At 38.2% G+C, this 19,610-nt stretch overlaps 1 protein-coding gene across 1 annotated transcript in view; it reads left to right on the top strand.

The window, feature by feature from the left end:
- Positions 1-19,610, top strand: part of ABCA12 (ATP binding cassette subfamily A member 12) — a 169,354-nt gene that overhangs the window by 39,393 nt on the left and 110,351 nt on the right. The window contains exon 3 of the mRNA XM_076005914.1: positions 11,026-11,179. Within this exon, the coding sequence (XP_075862029.1) occupies positions 11,026-11,179 (154 nt within the window). The remainder of the gene's footprint in view (positions 1-11,025; positions 11,180-19,610) is intronic.

Raw genomic sequence — 19,610 nt, 5'->3', positions numbered from 1 at the left:
GTCTCCAGTGTATGCTTCTACACTATACACCTAGAATTAGGCATGTTTTAAACTTTGCCAAATGGGGTCAAATGCCTTCCACAGTAGCATTACCAATTAACTTTTCCCTGCCGTGGGACTAGAGTTCTCATTGTTCTCTGTCCTCTCAACACTTGGTGTGGTCAGATTTTTTTTTAAACTTTTGCCAATCTGATAGAGATAAAATGAAATCTCTTGGTTTTAATTTGTATTTTTCTGAAGTATTTTCTTTTTATAAAAAGAAATGTGTTTTAAAAAATAGAAATACTAATTGCTATGTTAATTTTTAAAATATTGATAAATTTTGACTGTTCAACTTAGAAATATACCACTGAGGAATTATTCTCTGCATTTTCCCCCCCTTAATGAGACAGGAATGTTGATAAAAGGTGGTTCTGCAAAGAGGAAGAGAGAAGGCCAGTAATATGTTGCGGTTTACAAAGCAAGCCACGGGTCACATGAATTGTCTCTTTCCGATTGGCAGAGGTCTTGGTAAGGGAATCTTTGGTTTAGGAGAAAAGTCAAGTCTGACAAAAAGATGGGGTTTGCAACTTGTCAGCTGTACTACTGGAAAGAAAAGGTTGTGACACGCATTTTCCACTGGCGGGCTGTCACAAGTATCATTTGTAAATAGACAAAATATGAATACCAAGGACCTAAATTATTACACAGGCTCTTGAGGAGTGATGAAATCTGGAACCAGACCCTGAGCTTCCCAAGTGAACAGACCATCTGTTGAACTGAAGAAGTTACTAAGCTTCTGCCTTGATAGGGTCTATTTTTTGTTTCTATACAATGATTTCACAATATATTATTTCATTGGCTTTTATTTGTATACCATAGCACACAAAATTCTCTGTAATAATAACTGAGTCAGATTTACATATAAAAATATAGTTGTTAGTAACATACCTCTTTTGGAATGATTACTAAAATTTTTCCTCCATATGATTACTCTTAATGGGTTGCTGAAATCACATTTTAATTTCCAAACATAATTTTCATCTTAAGTGCTTAATATTTCAACATGCTAATCTCCTTTTACAGGAGATACTTCTTGTAACAGCTGTGATGGATGGGTGGTCCAGATTTTTTTTTTCCTTCATAAATGAAGAAATTGACTCAAGGTAGAGGGTGATGGTTGCATAATAAATCATTTGCAAAGCTAGGATTAAAAATGATGCTTTTAAACTCTTGCTCCTGTCTGGTACTTCGCTCATGAGAGTCATTTCTGAAAGTTTCATCAATACGTAGTTGCTGGCAGTAACTCATAACTTAGATCAAGTTACCACAAGGGCTAAGATTTGGGGAAGAAATTGAAGAGGACATTTTCTCTGATTAACCCCTAATGACTTTACACTATTTTCATCATCTTGCTTGGTATTTTGTACCATGTACATCATGTACACCAGTACCAGGATGATGGGGCCTCGAATTGGCAGCTACCCCTTTACAAATGGTGATGGGAGAACAGCACCTCAGTTTCTCCTCATCACTGTGTGCTGGCGGCAAACACCATCATCCCTCCACCCCTTACGGGATCAGTCACTGGAATAGTGGGTCACTGTCGCTGATGCTCCTGTGCTGGGTGGAAGAAACACATTAGTATACGCTAAAGAAGAGCCCTGGTGCCCGACAGGTATGATTTCTCTCTGCATAGGAAAAACTGTGCCTCCTCCAATACGTTTATTTATTTTTATTTTATTTTATAGACATCATGAACTGGCTAAATGATCACATTTCTGTAGTTCCTTGGGTTGCTTAGTATATCCAGATCCGAATGTGTGGCCAACCTCGTATAACACAAAGACCTTTGATGCATTTATGGTGATGATTTTATTTTTGCCTACCCATGTTTGCTCTCATTCTGATTTCCTCATTACTTTGTTTTTTTCCCATTATAGAGTGTGTACTTTAATAAGCCTCCCCAAATCCTTCTAGAATGAAATTCCCTTCTCTGAGCAGTGTCTTAGATGGGTTTTGCTAAGGGATTCCCAAAAGCAGCAATGCACAAACACCAGGGTGCTTGCTATATTACCACATTTAAGCCATGTTGATAAAGAGACAACGTATAAGTAAGTTTTAGTACATCAAGACTTGGAACCACAATATTTTTTTATGTAAGAATTTTCTTCCTTTGGGGGTGGGAGGACAACATTATTTCCAGTTCCAGGTGACTTTTCAGCTGAGAATATGTGAAATCATGGATTAAGGGGTTGTTTCCCAAAGTGTGCCCCATGGAATAGTCAATCCCAGGATATTATCCAGTACTGCCTTAAAAAACAGGAAGAATAAGGGGGAAAAAAAAAGGAAAGACAAAAATATTCTGTGATCCCATTGTGGAAATATGGAATTAACCAAAAGTTATTCAGATTTTTTACTGGAAAACTTCTCAGGGTCTTTAATATGCAAATATATTCTGGCTTTCCCAGAAGGGGAGATAGAGTTTTTGTTTCCTAAACTCATTTGGCCCCAGAGTCTGGTTTATGAAAATCCCTTATGCTCTTCCACTCTCCATTCCCCAAACCCCAACTCACATTGCAGATCACAGGAACAGGGGAGGAAAGCACAGGCTTTGTGAGTTAACTACAGAGATGCCTGGGTGATTTGCCTTGCAGATAACCCTCAGTACAGAGCTGCCCTCATGCATCAGAACAGACGATTGCGATGTGTGTTGCAGGTGGAAGGGGACAGTGGAAGGGGACAGTGTCTCAGGGACCTCGAGCAGTGGCTCTCAACCCACCAGCACCAGGTCTTTCTCAGATGACCAATCAGCACAGTCATACATACACCCAGTGTGTGTGTACCCAGCTGCATTCAGCCCTGCCCAGAGGCTAAAAAACATTTTCCTAGTTAGCTACATCTAAGGAGAATTAGGAGGCTACGTTTTAGAGGGAGAATGTCCTATACGATGAAATGAGGACCTGGGGTTCATTTTTCTTTTATATTTAGAGGAGAACAAATAGCTGCCAGGATTCTGTTTGTAAATGGCCGTAGCAGGGAGAATTTTAAAAACACAATTATAAATCTTTGTTACTAAAAGACAAGTTTCAGACTAAGCAAAATATTGTTTACTGTTAGGCTCATCTAACAGGACTAATAGACCCCACTCACCCAAGGTAAGACATAGACTTCAACATTCCTTGTTAAGTGGAAATGTTTTGAATAGTATGTGTGAGATTTTTATTTTTAAACTACCCCAGATTTAGTCCATGAGGGTGTTTATTATCTGCCATGTTTGTGTTACTGTTACGTCACTTGTCTCTTAACCTTGAATCAAAACATTTCGTTTTAAATTTAAATGGATTGGGTCATGGCCTTTTGAACCCATCACCCAGCTAGGTCTCCTTAACATTCAGAAAGGAGGGAGGAACATTCCTTTCAGGACACTCAGTAAGGCAGGGTTATGGAGCCTCTGGGGTAACCATAATTCAGGTGTATATACTTAAGGATCAAAGAGACAACAACCAAAGAGAGCAAGTTCCTGAATCCAGACTGCCTTCTAAAAAAAATCCTCTTCTTTTAAAAAATAATAATAGTAACAAGTCAAAGACAAAGAAAACAGGGATATTTCCTCACTTCCTCTCACCTATAGTTTCATAGCCAGAGCCCAAAATTATCTTTACAGGGGCACTCTTTGTACCTTTCAAAATCTGTCTGGCTGTGGTTCTTGGCAGTAACTTTGAGTGATGAGAATGTGGAATGATTCCAGCCTTGTAGGACACCATCCCAAATGACCCGAGGTTCGTTCTTGTCCTCTGTGGCTATGGCCATTGAACACATGCAGAACACGCCTTCTGAGCATAAGACCTCCTTACTTGCTGCTTTCAGGATTAGGCATCCTGCCTCAGCCCTCACCGTCAGGTACAGTCTACCCTTTTGCTCATGGATTTGAACTTGGAAAAGAACCTGTCCTATGAAGCAAGACTTGCCTGGGGAGAATTAGGGAGAATGCGTCACGGCACCACACCCACTGAGCACACAGTAATTTAAGCAGGGCACCAGTTGATACAGGTACATATTATGAATTGCTAGGGAGAGGAACACTTCATGCAACACTCCTAACCATTCATTGGCTCAGGACCTGAGATGCGAGACTGAGCAGAGCAGCAAAGCCTCGGCCACTGAGTGGAAAATAAAACAAGTGATGCAACAGCAGCCTGATGAGCAATGGTAACTCACGGCTCTGCGGGGCCTCTCGTCTCCAGTGCTCATAGGGCCTTACACAAGCCTTATCTAATTGATCTTCCCTGTGCCCTGTGAGGTGGTGAGGCCCATTATCCTCAATTTGGTAGATGTGGAAATAGAGACCTTGGTTAATTTACCCCTGGTGATTCAGTGATTCAAGAGTAAAACCTGAAGTATACCTGTTTTTCCAACTCTTAGTCTATTCCCTTCACGATACTGAAGCTTAGCTGAACAAAATGTGTTTTCATTATTGTCATCTATCATGTAGTTCTAGATCCATCTCTGGCATTTTCGTACTCATGTGACCTTGACCAAATTGCTTGATCTCTTTGAGGTTCTCTGCAAATGGTATAACACTTGCCCTTCCTAGCCTACGGGATTGGCATATGGGGCTTATATGAAATGATGGGTGTTAAATTCCTTCAGGAACCATGAAGGTTTATTTTTAACCAATGTTTTAGTATTTGTAAAACACATTTTTATACACAATATTTTTGGCGGTTCAAGAAAACAAATATACACATTTTTATATATAATATTTCTGAGAGTTCAAGAAAACAAATGACTTCTATATGCATTTTATTTAATAAAAATGTGATGAGCTTAAAAACCACATTCATGCTCTTTCTTTCTCTCGCACATTTTCCCTCTCCATAATAATCCAGAGTAATGTATTTTTTTAAGTTAAGATGAAACATTTCTTTTTAAATAGAGGACTGAACCTTACTTAATTCCTTACTCAGTGCCAAGCACACAATGCCTGTTTGTTAAATATTTATTGAACCCATGATGGATGAATTCACTTTGTGGATAATAAATCCAGTGGTTATTATGGATGTCAATGTGTTGATATTATGGATGTCAATAGTGAGATTTTCAGAAAACCAAAACCTAAAGGACCTATAACAATAAATATTATTGGCTTTATTAATCAGTTGAGTCTATTTTTATAAGGCACATGAATACAATGCAATATTATCTATTGAACTTACTATATTCGTTGAACTTACTATAACGTTGAGGTAAAGTTTGAAACTTCATCCTACAAATAATAAGCAAGATGTATATTATGTTAAATTATTAAATTATGCAGTCTTCCTGGGACCCTCCCCCCAGGGGTTCATACCTTCATTTCTGTATTCATATACATAATAATTGTTTACAATGTGTTAAGCCTTGTGCTAAGAACTGTGTAAGGAATTTTCATTCTTTCGAGTATAATCTCTCAAAAAGCTGTAACTTTACCAAGTTATTGTTTCTATTTGAAAGTTCAAAGTCATATCGGTTTGTAACCCTTTCCTAAGGGTAACTCTGGGGCACATGAGTATACACGCCCTCATTCTAGACGCTGAAATCTGGAAGTGCTAGTGTATTTGATTTTACCTGGTGGTGGGTGGCAGAACAGGATACCTCTCCTTAGTAAATAGACTGATCCTCCAAATGGATATAATATGATGAAATACTTTGAAAGGCCAAGTTGATATCATTTACATTTTTAACTGTATCTTTTAAAATGTAGTTGAAAACAAGATGTGCTCAAGAAGAAGAGCTACAAGAATTAAAAAAGCTTAGTTTATAAATTATTACAAATATACTTCTGAGATTCATTTCCTTTCCCATAATTTTTTCAATTCATATTAAGGTATTTGATTATTTGCAGGTGATGTTTTTGGAGATGCTTGTCTCATTTTGTACTCTTGTCATGGTACTAAATTCTTGTAGTTGTATTTAATAAGGAGACATCATTTGAGTGATCAGAAAACCTGACGCTCAGTCTGCCAATGTGACCCTGTATCTAAAAAGTTAAGAAGTGGATAATGCCACCAATGAGTAATTCTATACTTTTAAAAAGTCCTATTTTTCCTTCCAAGATATATGATTCACATCTTCACTGGGGTAGAGATTAAATTCCTATCACCTGGAAACACAAAAATACCATCTAGGTTGGGTTCTGACCTGTTTTGAGAAAAACACAAAGAAACAGTGGAAATTCTCCAATTCTACCATTACTCTACTGGCTGCCAATGCTATCAAAACAGCCTACAGAATACTTCGTAAGCCTACAATGTCAAATGGAAGTAGCTTCATTCCCGAAAACAGTGTGACATTTCTTTGTTCAATAATGAAATAAATAGAAAATAGTACTTCTCTAGACAGTGCCAATGAGCATCGTGTTTCTGAATTTATTATGGAAGTGGGTAAAAATCTTTTTGTGGTGGTGAAAGAGACAAAGTAGTGAGGGAGGATCTTGGGAGAGAACTACATTCTTGGCTGAATCAGAGAGTAAAGATATAGATGGGGAGGAGGGAGGACAGGGAGTAGCAGGAGAAAAAGAGAAAAAAGAGGAGGTGGTGAGTAGAAAGGAAAGAAAAAAAGATTGAGAATTAGAGGAAAAAGGGTATTCAGTAGATTTGATGCAATGAGGGAAGAGGAAAAGAAGGATGGGGGAGAAAGTGAAACCAGGGGATGAACAAGGCAGGGAAGGAGGCAGATGAGTGTAAGAAAGATTATCCTCCCAAGAGTCAGCAAACTACAGCCCATGTGCCAAATCCAACCTACTTCCTGTTTTTGTAAATGAAGTTTTATTGGACTCCGACCAGGCCCATTGAGGTACACGTTGTCTAAGACTGCTTTCACACTACAATTGCAGAACTGAGTAACTGTGATGGAGATGGTATGACCCACAACCTTAAAATATTTACTATCTGACTCTTATAAAAGGTTTGCAGTCTAATCAAGTGGTTCTCAAACTTTGGTGTGCATCAAAATTACCTAGAGGACTTGTTAAAACACAGATCGCTGGCCGGGTGCAGTGGCTCACACCTGTAATCCTAGCACTCTAGGAGGCCAAGGCAGGAGGATCGTTTGAGGTCAGGAGTTCCAGCCTGGCCTGAGTAACATAGCAAGACCCCATCTCTACAAAAAGTAGAAAAATTAGTGGTGCGGTGGCCTAAGCCTGTAGTCCCAGTTACTTGGGAGACTGAGGCAGGAGGACCGTTTGAGCCCAGGAGTTTGAGGCTGCTATGAGCTATGATGACAACATTGCACTCTAGCCGAGATGACAGAGCAGGACTCTGTCTCCAAAAAAAAAAAAAAAAAAGAAGAAAAAAAAGAAAGAAAGAAAGAAAAAGAAACACACACAGATTGTTGAACCCCATCCCCAGAGTTTCTGATTGAGGAAATCTGGGATAGGATCTGAAAATTTCATTTCCAGTAAGTTCCCAGGTAGTGTGTGTGCTGGTCCTGGGACCACACTTTGAGAATCGCTGTTCTCATCTTTACTTTATGTCACACTAATATTGTTCTGAATAAGAACTTTTGTGTAGAAAGGGAAAGGAAAATCAAAGTTGATCCTCTTTTTAGGTAACCATAGATGTATCACTTGATATCACAATTATTTACAAAGTATACATTTAAAAAATTTTTAGAACTGAATCTTTTTAAAATCCTGGTTTCATTCTTACAGCAATGAAAAATGGATTTGATCCAGTTTTAATTGGTGGTTTGTTGCTAAAATTGTTTTATAGTTTGGCTTCCTTCAGCTCCCTGAAACAAAGTTGGACCATGTCAGTGTTATGATTGGACTGAGTCAACAACATGGACTGTATCCATTTAATGAGAAGCCTCTCTCCCCACCCAGGGGTGGCTGCTCACTGCCTGTGCTTGGAGACACTGAGAAATTAAGCCATAGGTGGCTTGGAATTTTGCTCACCATGTAGCAAAATTCCCAGACTATGCTGGCATCTTCTGAATTTGATCCCATGAAATTAGCAAGTTTTTCAATAGCTTTTCTTCTGCAGATGGGCATGAATGTTGTCCTGGGTATGAGACCTTTGGGAATCATAGTACCAGGTACCAGAGACTTCATTCTTCTTATACAGTGCATCCCAAGACGCTGAGATCTATTTTGTTTAACCTACTCGTGGTGTCATTGTTTATGCACTCATGATCTTCTACCTGGGTCCTGAAATCTGTGCTTTGGCTGTAAACATGGACATTCAATTATTAAGCTTAATTTTGCATTTTCTATGCTTGCTGTGTGGAAGTTTTGTGAAAGATAGAGAAATGTTTCTCATTTTTCTTTACCCTACCATTTGAAAATATAGAGCAAACATAATTTTAGGACCTGAAAGCACCAGAAGCACCTTCAGGATAGAATGAGTACAAGTTAAAATTAGCAGCTCTTTAACATGTGAGACAGTTTGCTTCCACCATGGCTCTCAATGTTTACTCTTTGCACACGTAACCGAGATGGGTGGAAGATTGAAAAATTCAGATTTTTCTTACAAGAAAGCTACAATAAAGTTTAATTCAGACCTGTTAATTCTAGAGGATTTCCAGATTTTGTGAAAAGTTGAATGCATAGGGAAGTATATTATGGACATCCAGGAAGGACAAATAATGTAAATGTATGTTACATGCCTAGCCCAGTGCATGGGATATAGTAGATACTTAATAAATCTGTGTGATTGCTATTGTTGCAGCAGGCCCCTTTACCTTGATGAGTGGACAGCTCTTGTTTTAAAAATTATGGTAAAATGAACAATGCAGGCAGTCCACACTCTGCACGGCACTATTTTAACCAAAACTTGTGCATACCTGAACCAGTTCCTCATTTGCACAATCCCATGGTAACAGGTAAAATGTCAGTTATCAAAAAACTATGCAGAGCATAGACTATGTATACTTTCAACACCCTGGGAGCTTATTTTCAAAGAAACCCTATGATGAATTTTCCTATAAAGTAAAAAGATTATGCTATATAGCTAGCACATCAAAGAATGTTGTGGGTTTTAATTCCTTCTAATTCCTCTCCAATAACTTGCAAATTGTAATCAACACCACTAAGGTAAAATTGGATGTAAAGTGCCACCTCTCTTCAGCTCTTCTTCCTGTGACATCTTTTCCCTCCTTCTCCTCTCTTTGGGTGGCAGTGTGGCTTTTCATAAGTTTCTGAGTATTCAGCACTGCCTGATTCAGCCACACCACCACGCTGATAAGTGGCATGCAGGAGAGAGGTCACTTGGTCATCTGTTTCTGTTGTCCTTTTATCTACCTTCCTTAGAGTAGGAACAAGTCCAATTACAGACCCGCACCCTGAGTGAGCGTCTGCAGCCAAGATCTGTACAACAGGGTAGATTACGGTTAATGGCAAACTTCCACTACAGACTTCTAAAGGTCTTGTTGTATGCAGTTTACTGTGGCCGAATTTTGTTATAGAGGGATGACATGAAAAGCTAACAGGCAATTTGATTTCAGCTTTTAGTTTATTCAGGGACTTGCACTACAATGAACACACTGATGGGAATTATTGTTGGTTCACTGCAATTTTCACTGGGGTTTAATATTAGGAAAAGTACCAGTCTCTCTGGTATCAAAAAAAAAGGGGGCTGCTTAGAAGGTACTAGTGAATAATTTGGTGGACTTGATTTCTTCTGAGTTTTCGAAACTTTCATACTAGTATTAGTTGCTGCGTTATTTTTCCATGGCTGCTATGATAAATTACCACAAATTGAGTGCCTTAAAACAATACAGATGTATTATTTCATAATTCTGGAAGTCAGAATTTCAAAACTCAGTCTTGGTGGGCTAAACACCAAAGTGCCAGCAGGGCCGGATTCCTTCTGGATTGAATCCAATTTCTATATATCATTCTCCTTGCTAGTATGTTAATGCATAGCCGTGTCACTCTTACCATTCTCTCTCTCTTTTTAACTTTTCTTCTTTCTCTTTAAAATGAAAATAAACCCGTACTAACACTCTTTTTAACACATTCATGACAAAATCAAGGTTTTACTTGTTAGCCTTCAGTCTAGAATTTTCCTCATTGTTCCTAAACTTGCCTTTTTTGAAAGTTCGTTGCCTGCATGTTCCCCAAAGGGGAAGAATCTAGTGTTTTAATATCAAGCATAATTGTGAAAAGATTATTGCTTCACCGCTTACCCATCTTGACTTATGTGTATGCCGTCATCCCATTTTATAAAGCAAATGTTAAAGTTTGTAAAACCCTTTACTGTTACAGTTCTTATTTTTTGTGACTAATTTTAGGGAAAATTTGCACAGTCATTCACACCACTTACTATTGGTTTTTAAATAGGAAAAAAAGTTGTGCATATAGAATAATTATAATGTTAAAGTTTGAGGAGACCAAAAATATCTCCCAGTATTTGGAAGATTCGCTGAATTTATGCCACTTTAAATACAAAAGAAGACATATATATTGTGAAAAAATAGTTAATATACAGTCAAAATGAAGTAAATAAAATGAACTAACTATTCAGTAAAAAAGCTATCAATCAAATTTTTGGTGATGTAACGTTTCAGATTTTTTAATATACATGTATTTATATACATCTTAAAAGATTAGGACTCTTCTGTTCATATTATTTTCTGATTTATTCTTTTTAACTAATACATTATAAATACTTTCCATATTAATTGATAGCATTTTTATTGGCTGCATTGTGTTTTATCATATGAATATTCTGTGATTTATTTTTAAAACACCTTAGCAAACATACTTGCAACTACTTATAAGTATTTCCTTAGAATAAATCCCAAGAAAAGAAATTCTTCAGGTTATAGGCATTTAAAAGTCTTTTGAGACATATTAGCAAATCCAGAAAAATCAAGTTAAACAAAACACCCTCCAAGGCTGCTCCCACCTAGTGGTGCATATTAGTTGTAGAGTTGGGGCTAGTTTGGGAAACCTAGACAGTCATAATCCACATGGTAATTTCACAAAACAGAGTTACTGTACTTCTTTCCCTTCCCAGGCAAATGTGTCATAGTGACATAATTATTGTTTCTTGATTTCAGGTTACCTCGCACCTCGAAACCTTCCTAGCACTGGATTCTTCCCGTTCCTGCAAACCTTACTGTGTGACACAGACTCTAAATGCAAAGACACACCCTATGGGCCACAAGATCTGCTTCGTAGGAAAGGGATCGATGATGCACTATTTAACAACAGGTGGGGGCACTTCTCAAGTGTGTTCAGTTGTTCTGAGAGATCACATCTTGTTTCCTTATGAGATAACCAAGAAACCATCCCAGCTTGGGCATACAATTTTATTTTCTATGTCTACTCATGTGATGACCTAAATATGAATGAACAAGGTGAGTACCAGCTGGAATCACCATGTTTATGCGAGAATTAACCATAATCGACTTTGGATAAATTACTCATATTTTGCTTTGTAAGATGGGTGCCAAGACTGCCTTTCTTTACTTCCCTTAAAGTTTCTCTCTCTCACCTCAAATTGTCTGTGACACATTGCCCTAAGGCTCAAGCACAAGCATAAGCTGTCATAAGTCGGTGTCAGGTACAAAATCTCCCGGAAGAATGACAAACTTATATTACGCTATGTGGTACTTCCAGATATAATAAAAATCAGGAAGTGCAAATAAGAAAATTAAGGATCTTGAAATTCAAAGTAATAAAGTTGAACATATACCTAATTGAACAACCACCTTTAAATGAGGTTAATGCCTGTCCTATTTTATGGTATGAGAAATACCTGAAGAATGAATAGGGAATCTGGAACATTTATGACCTGATCATTTACAATCTCAATTTTTCTTCCTGGGATTCTAAACTTAGAGACTTCCAGGAGCCTACCTGTCTGTAGAACTGAAAACGATATCATAATCTTGAATCAACCATGAAATAATTCTGTTACAGATTCTTTAAAGTATCTCTCAAGAAAAGATTATCTATAATCTGAGATATTTGGTTCCCCAAATTTAATATTAAATTCCTTGGCATGTAGGACAATTTCTCCTTTAACATCATTATCACCATTTTGGTTATCAAATACTATGGGTAATACTTTAAGAGTTTAAGCAAGCTGTTTAGCAAAAACTATCAACATGTCAAGAATTGTCATAGGAAGTGAGTTGGAACACATAATTGTTGGGTTGCTAATTCACGCAAGTTTTGTTGTTTCAGTAAGTTAATTAAGCTTGATGCTTTAAACAGTCTGATGTTCATTCATTCATTTATTCAAGAAATAATGACTGAGAAACTTCTCAGGTACCATTCCAGGCACTGGAATAGAGAGGTGAATAAGAAAAATTTTCTACCCTTTTGTTACTTGCATTCCAATGGAAGGGGGAGCAATAAAATTATCAAATAAATAAATAGCATAAACACATAATAATAAGTGTGCCAGTAAGAAAATGTGCTGGCTTAGAGGTAGAAGTTGAATATGTAGGGATTTAATAGAGTGTCAAGAGAAGGCCTCTCCTAGAAGTGATATTTGGGTAGGGACCGACAAGGACAAGGAGAAACCGGCAGCAGCATGTGAACATCTGGAAAAGAGTGTTGCAGGCAGAGAAAGAGCACATGATCCCAGGGCAGGGACAAACCTAACCATTTAGAGGAGCAGAAATCAGCTAATATGGATGGAACACAACAAGAGATGATGAAGTGATAGGGGACATGTGAAAAGGAACACAGGAGGCTGAGCATGCAAAATAGATTATGAAGGAAAGGTAAAGGGATTTGAACTTTATTTTTTACCATAATGAGAGGCCATTGGAAAGTTTTAAGCAGGGAAAGGACATGGCAGAATATCTATGAGAACTGCACATTCTAGGCATTTACAAACATGATCTCAATGAGCACTGGTGTGTAATTCCATAAGGAGACCAAAGCCAGCTGGAGCCTGTGCCCTCTTATCTAATCAGTGCAAAGGTGAGACGCAAGGAAGAATGGCATTCCGTCTCGTTCAGTGCTGATGGTCTGTGTGTCCATCACTATGTCAGTGAAGAATTAGGCACGATTTACGCCAGTGTTCTAGCAAGGGAGGGAAAATACTAAATCGATAGCGATAATAGGAGATACTGTAACGCAGCCTGCCAGAGAGATGCTGGAGCCGGACACACTCCACACTCAATATAAAAAGGGAGCATTCAGCTGGGGTAACCAGGTAAATCCTCCTGAAGAGGTTTACTTGAGACAGACATTTTGTGAATCAAGCCTTAAAGGAGATACGGGAAAAATTCATATCCATCATTTATAAATTGGATGACAGTTCCACCTGGGGCTCTCTTCTGTGTACCCTTTTTCCCCCATGAAGAACTAACGATGGGGAAAATAATTAGCAATATCTAAGAAGTATGTAACTCAGCTTCCCCTCACAGGAGTATTTTTCTATTTAATATCATAGAAAACCAAACTTACAGGTTTGCATGAGATGAGACATTGAGTTGGTTTCGGAAGTAAGATTAAAGTCCAGGTTTATTTTATCATCGGTTGATTATTCTCTAGATAGCTGATCATGTCTGCTTTACTTTGTTTGATTCTAACCTCTAGGTAGTTTGTCTAGCTTAAGTTGTATATTGCTGTATATTCAGTGTTTTCTCTAAACTACCAAGTAATTGGAGCTTCATTTAAAAAATTATGTACAATCATAAAATTGCATTAATGATATTTCCCACCACACTATTAACTTTCATGTTTTATATAGCCACACGATGAAACTGGTGCATGGTTTACCAAGTAAACCATTCCACTAAATTGCTTCCCTTTGGTGAAGGAAGATTCACCAGCATAGCCTCATTAAGAAACAAAACAGTCTTCCTTTTCTGTTCTGTAAGAGAGGAAAGAAATGCCACCTTTGGTCTCATCAAAAGAGGCCTGCCATGTTTCCTTTAATAGAATGTTCTTCTGAAAGACACGATCACACTGCAGTCACTACTCCCTGGCCAGTCGCCAAGTATTGTGATGTGATTTTGCATTTGGCACCAGCCTTCTGTTATTAAATTCATACTTCTCTAGGCATTAGCTTCAGGATGAGATGCTTTTAAGAAAAAGCCAGCACTGTACTCAACATCCGCTCTAACTAGCTGTTTTTCTGAAAAGAGAAACAATTACATAAATGATTTTCGTGCTCATTTGCACAACAGATGATCCGACATCACAGATCTTACCCTTTTCTTTCTTCCCTGCACTGCCTGTTAGAATACAGCAGCACAGCGGGAGCCCCTGGCTGCCAGCCACTGCTCACATCCTTGGAGGATGGCAAAGCTGCCCCCAGAGCTCACAGGGTCCTCATTTGGAGGAGTGATTCAGCATTCCCGCAGACCCCGTGGAAGAACTACCTCTGTGGATTTGCTCCCTGTTTCTGTTGACACTCATCCACAACCGTGGCTTCTAAATTCAGACCTCTGCTCCTATTGCATGGCTCCTGCAGAACTTGTAAAAAAAGCTAATCAGATTTTATTCAAGAATAATTTTAAGTGTTAAGGCTTTTGTTTAATATTTTTATTTAATAAAATTTTGTTTAATATTTCTATTAAATCAGATTTACTTAAATTTTTTTATTTAATAAAAAATATGAATGAGTTTACAAACTGACCTAAAGATATAATTGGGCATATAAGGCAAGTGGAAGTAAAAAGGATATTTGTCCTCATTTGACTATAAAGATGAGACAGGATGAATAGGTCTCATACTGTATAAATTTTTGAGTAATTTATTTATAATCATTTAGAAACCATTTTAGCTAGGTTTAGTGTAAAAAGAAAGGCAACTGAGACTCTAAGAGTTTTAAAACTTTCCGCTAGCTTGTGTTATTACATTGATTATTGTTACACAGGTAATTAAAATGACATTAAAATACATTATTTAAAATATGATTGCATATAAGTAAAACATAAACATTGATAATTGCTAAATAAAATGTACTAAAGTAAAAAAGAAACATTAAAATTTTATTTATAAAAAAGCAAAGGAGGAGAATGTCTTAACTGCCATGTAGGCCAAACTGTCATTCCCTCGGTAAGAAAGGATTGAATTTGTACACGTGCTTAGGATGACGCAAGTTGCTGTAGATACAGAAATGAAGGAGGCACTTCCCATGCCCTATACGAATGTACAATTCAGTGGCAAAGAGAAACAGAGAGATCAGCTAACAGGTAAATTACTAGACAACATAGTAAATGTGATGAATGTTTGTTTAGGTCTCGGTGTGCCCAGAGCATTAGACAGCAAAGAGCTAAGCGGGCACCATAAGGCATTGTTTGTGCTGAGGAACATGGATCTCACTGGTGGGTGCGTTATTGGAGTGGAAATAGGTTTGTGTGGGGAGATGTCAGGAGAGTTCTCCCAGAGGCTTTTAAAAGTGTGGTCATTCACTCTAGCCTGGGCAAAAAAGCGAAACTCTGTCTCAAAAAAATAAAATAAAATAAAAAGTGAGTGTGGTCATTAAGGACAGATAAGGTGGTAGTTACCAGAATAGAGGAAGGTATATTTGAGACAAGCCTTAGAGAAAGAATGCCAGACCTCAGTGCAAGACAACAATAGATGGAGGAATTTGCATAGATGGCTTCGAGGAATAGGCAGATATTTTTGCTACCAACTGTGGAAGAGAAATTACAAATTTCCTTGCCGTGTTCCCAGAGTGATCTGCCTGTCTCACAGTTAGGTAGAATATAATCTGTATAATGTGATCAGAGAGATACTGTGATATTATCTCTTTCTCCCTATTCTAGGCGTTACTTCACACATCTACCCCCTAAAACTTTTCCTCATCTTCTCGTAGAGTGCCTTTAAACACTTTTAGAAATGTGCTAGTTCAGTTATATATTATTACTCCAAAGTCCTTCATAAGAATATTAAAAACTCTAGGAGAGGGCAACATATTGAAGAATTTCTAAGTCTTCACTGGTATTGATTGTTGGATTGTAACCGGGCCGCTTAGAGAAGAGAGATGTTTTGAATGTGGGCAGGCATCCGTATCTGAAGCACGAATGACCCTTAAGGAATGGAGGTCAGGATGAAACACAAGAAGATAATTAAAACAATTAAAATGCTTCTGTGAATGACTTTTGCTTGGGGAGAGGCAGGAAGAACAACTGAGGGGGCTGCAGTGACCATTACAGTATCCTGAGTCTTTATTTACAGTTAAAAGTCAACAATGAATGTTGTCCCCCACTGGGATCAGAAGTGAGCTTAGAGCACAACTCACATCTTTCCAGGTGTCACTATGTACCCATATAATTATAATTCTGGCAAAAAGAGAAAAAATACATATAAAAATTTTACTAACCCTTAGAGACAAAAAAAAAGAATGTCATAATTTTCTTTCCAGGATAAGCCATATGGCCCTTTCCTAATAGGAGTTTCTTTTATAAATAGAATTTACCATGGCACACACATATACCACTTGTACAGGTACTCTTTCCCACTCACAGGAAATACAAAGACACCTAGTAAAAGTGCATAAATTGTACCATTACGATGATATATATAAATGTGACATTTCCTGCATGTATCTGTTGGTAGACATGTCTGAGAAGAAGTAAAATCTATTCTGCATTTAGTTTTCTTCCAAGTATGATGGAATTCTTAAATCCAAGATGTTTCCCTTATTGAATTCCACTCCAAAATAGAGCCCTATAAATGCCACTGAGGCAGATTCTATGTGTTCAACATCTTAGAGGAGAGGTCCTTAGCCGTCTCGACACCTTACATGTGTCTGGGGCCAATAAAAGTTAGTTGAATTATGCCATGGACCCTTTGGTGGTTTGATCCAGGCTTTCTTGGTTCACCTAGAGGGTTGAATTTTCTGGAATTGGATGGTTCTATGTGCCAAATTCAGGGACATCTACGTTTTGCACAATGCTTTAATATACTTCTCAGAGATATGCAGTATGAGATAGAGCCTATGAAACTTCCTCAGAGCTATTTAGAGCACCTGAATAGAATTTTTAAGTTTCCTGAGTTGATCCTGGGGAGCAAGAATAGGGATATGTTGAATAATTCAACTTACCCATCATGGTCTAGTGTAGGGCTTCTCAGTCTTGATTCTCAGCTATTGATAACTAGAGCAGACAATTCTTTGTTGTGTTGTGCATTGTAGGATGCTTGGCAGCAACCCTAGTCATTACCTACTGGATGCCAGTAGCACCTCACACACAGTTGGGTCAACCAAATATGTCAAATGTCCCCTAGAGGAGGAGGGCAAAATTGTCCCTGGTTGAAAACCACTGCTGTAGTGGAAGTGTGAAGGAAAAATGTTAATGTGGCAAGAAGCTTGAATTAAGATTATGTCTCAAGATCTTGCTCTATAAGAAACATAAATGATAACTGTGATCTAGAGTTCCTGTCATGTGTTCCCACGCTCCTCTGTGTGTGTCTTTACTTAGCTATTCTCATTACTGTACTGTAACCCTTTGTTTTCTTATTTGACTTCCCCATTATATTACATCCAATAAGAACCAAATCAATGTTGGTGAGTTAATGAATGAATATGGTAAACACAGTGTAAGATTATAACTTTGGGGTTATGGTACCATCCTGGGTATTTTCTCTTGGCGGAACCTTGGCAGAATCAGGTACACAACCATGGAGAACAGGACAAGGCCATTTAACAAGATGCTTCCTTAGCTATAAGTTGTTCCGAGTGACATTCTTCATCATCAAGCATCCAATGCTAACAAGTGTGAAACATCCTACCATCTGCCAACACAGTGCACTGTAGACTTTTCTCAAGACGATTACAGTCCAAGAAGGGGAAAATTGATCATAACTACAAATGGAAAATTCTTCTCATAAATAGATGAAGAAATTAAGTAAACCCATACAATGAGGAAAGGGTTACGAAACCCAGGGTGAGGTACTATGTCTCATCCCTCTTCACCAACCAATGTTTGCAGGTTCCAAATCTATAAAATAATGAGATTCATCCATTTGGTATTCATATTTCTTGAAGCTTCTGGGATTCTAAAGAGGCTGTATCTTAGAACACATGCTTAAGTATGGCCCTTCAGCTTCCTACTGATGGTCAAGTTTGTGCCTTTGCACATCATCTTTTTTGAGTATTTTGACAAAGAGCTAATTTTGGAGAGTGCCAGTGAAGACAGGGTACCAGACACTCAGTACATACATCTTGTCTCATACTCACAGCAACCTTGAAAGACAGGTGCTATCATGCCTAACCAGCAGATGGGGAAGACAGTGGCTGAGATCTTTAAGGAAGAGACAGAGCTGAAAATCCAAAGCTGAGCTCTAACTCTAAAGCTCTTCCTGCCACACTCCAGCAATATGGTCTCCTTTTGTTCAACCAGCCATCAAATCTTATGGTCCAGCACTGCTAGATTCTAGAACATAAAGGTGAATGAGACGTGGTACCTGCTCCCAAAGATGTCATAACCTAGAGTAGAAAAGTTCTGGGGATAGATACATATAAAATAAATTCATACAAAGTGGTTGTGGGAAATAACAAAAAGCATACTGTTTCTCACTCATCGCTCTAAGAAATATGTCATGTATTAGAAACTTCAGAGAAGACCATTATTCAGTAAGACTGGCTACCTTCTTGCTGTCTTAAGGAGTTAATAGAATGAATTATCTTTGTTGGGGGAAGTAAGCTGTACTTCAACTTACAACTTTAATTTATCTTTTTACTCACACACTCTCTGTTGGACCTTTTCTGTGGTTTCCATTTAAAGAGTTTAAAGCAGGGGTCCTCAAACTTTTTAAACAGGGGGCCAGTTCACTGTCCCTCAGACCGTTGGAGAGTGCGTACTGTGGGCCTGGGACGAGTCGGCTGCTAAGCAGGACAGGCAGCGGCAGCAAAAACACCTGGAGGGCCTGATAAATGTGGTAGGCGGCCCACATGTCCCTAGTTTGAGGACTCCTGGACCAGTTTTGATATGAATGGACGTAGACACATGCCATCACACCACACCTTGTAAAGGCAAAATAAAACTGGAGAAAATTTTCAGGAAGAGATACTGCAAAGCACACAAGATGTCCCAAGCCCTCACTTTCACAAAAAGATATGCCAAGCCATTGAAAAGGATGTGGGCAACCGCATAACCACGGGCATTTTCTGGTAAAGGAAAAGTCCTCCATGGTTCCTTTCCTGGGAGCAGCTGTTTTGCTGTTGAGCAAACTCAGGGCTGCTGAGTCAACTGCTTGCTGGGAAAGGATTGAGCTTGTCCTTCCTTGGTGTTTAAAGAATATTCGTAGGAGTATTTTGGGGGCTCTCATCTGAATGTGCAAAGATGTGTAAAGTGTCCTCTGTGGACAAGATGCAGTTTTTTCTTTTCCAAGTGCACACATTCTTAGTTTCTGATGGCTTCTTCATTCTTTTTTTCTTTCTCCACTACCATTTATTATTGTCTGTTATCCCTTGCTCCTTCATTGCTCATTTTCATCTTTGTTATTCTCCTTTTGGTTTTCGTTGCTGTCCTTAGTCCCTCAAATTTTTATGAAGGCAGTTTTTTTCCTTTATATTCAAAATGTGTTGATATTCAATAGTCTTCCTTGTAGTATTTCAAGCTGAACTAAAAAAAAATAGCGAGAAAAAGAAAAGTAAACATGACTTTCTCAAACTTTCTAAAACTTCTTTTTGAGAGAAGGGAAAAGGTTCAGGTCAGTTCTTATTTTC

This window comes from Microcebus murinus, chromosome 8, assembly GCF_040939455.1.
Source record: "Microcebus murinus isolate Inina chromosome 8, M.murinus_Inina_mat1.0, whole genome shotgun sequence".
In the NCBI taxonomy this organism is placed as follows: Eukaryota; Metazoa; Chordata; class Mammalia; order Primates; family Cheirogaleidae; genus Microcebus; species Microcebus murinus.
Note: the sequence above shows the minus strand (reverse complement) of the source record. Positions and strands in the feature narration are given on the sequence as shown.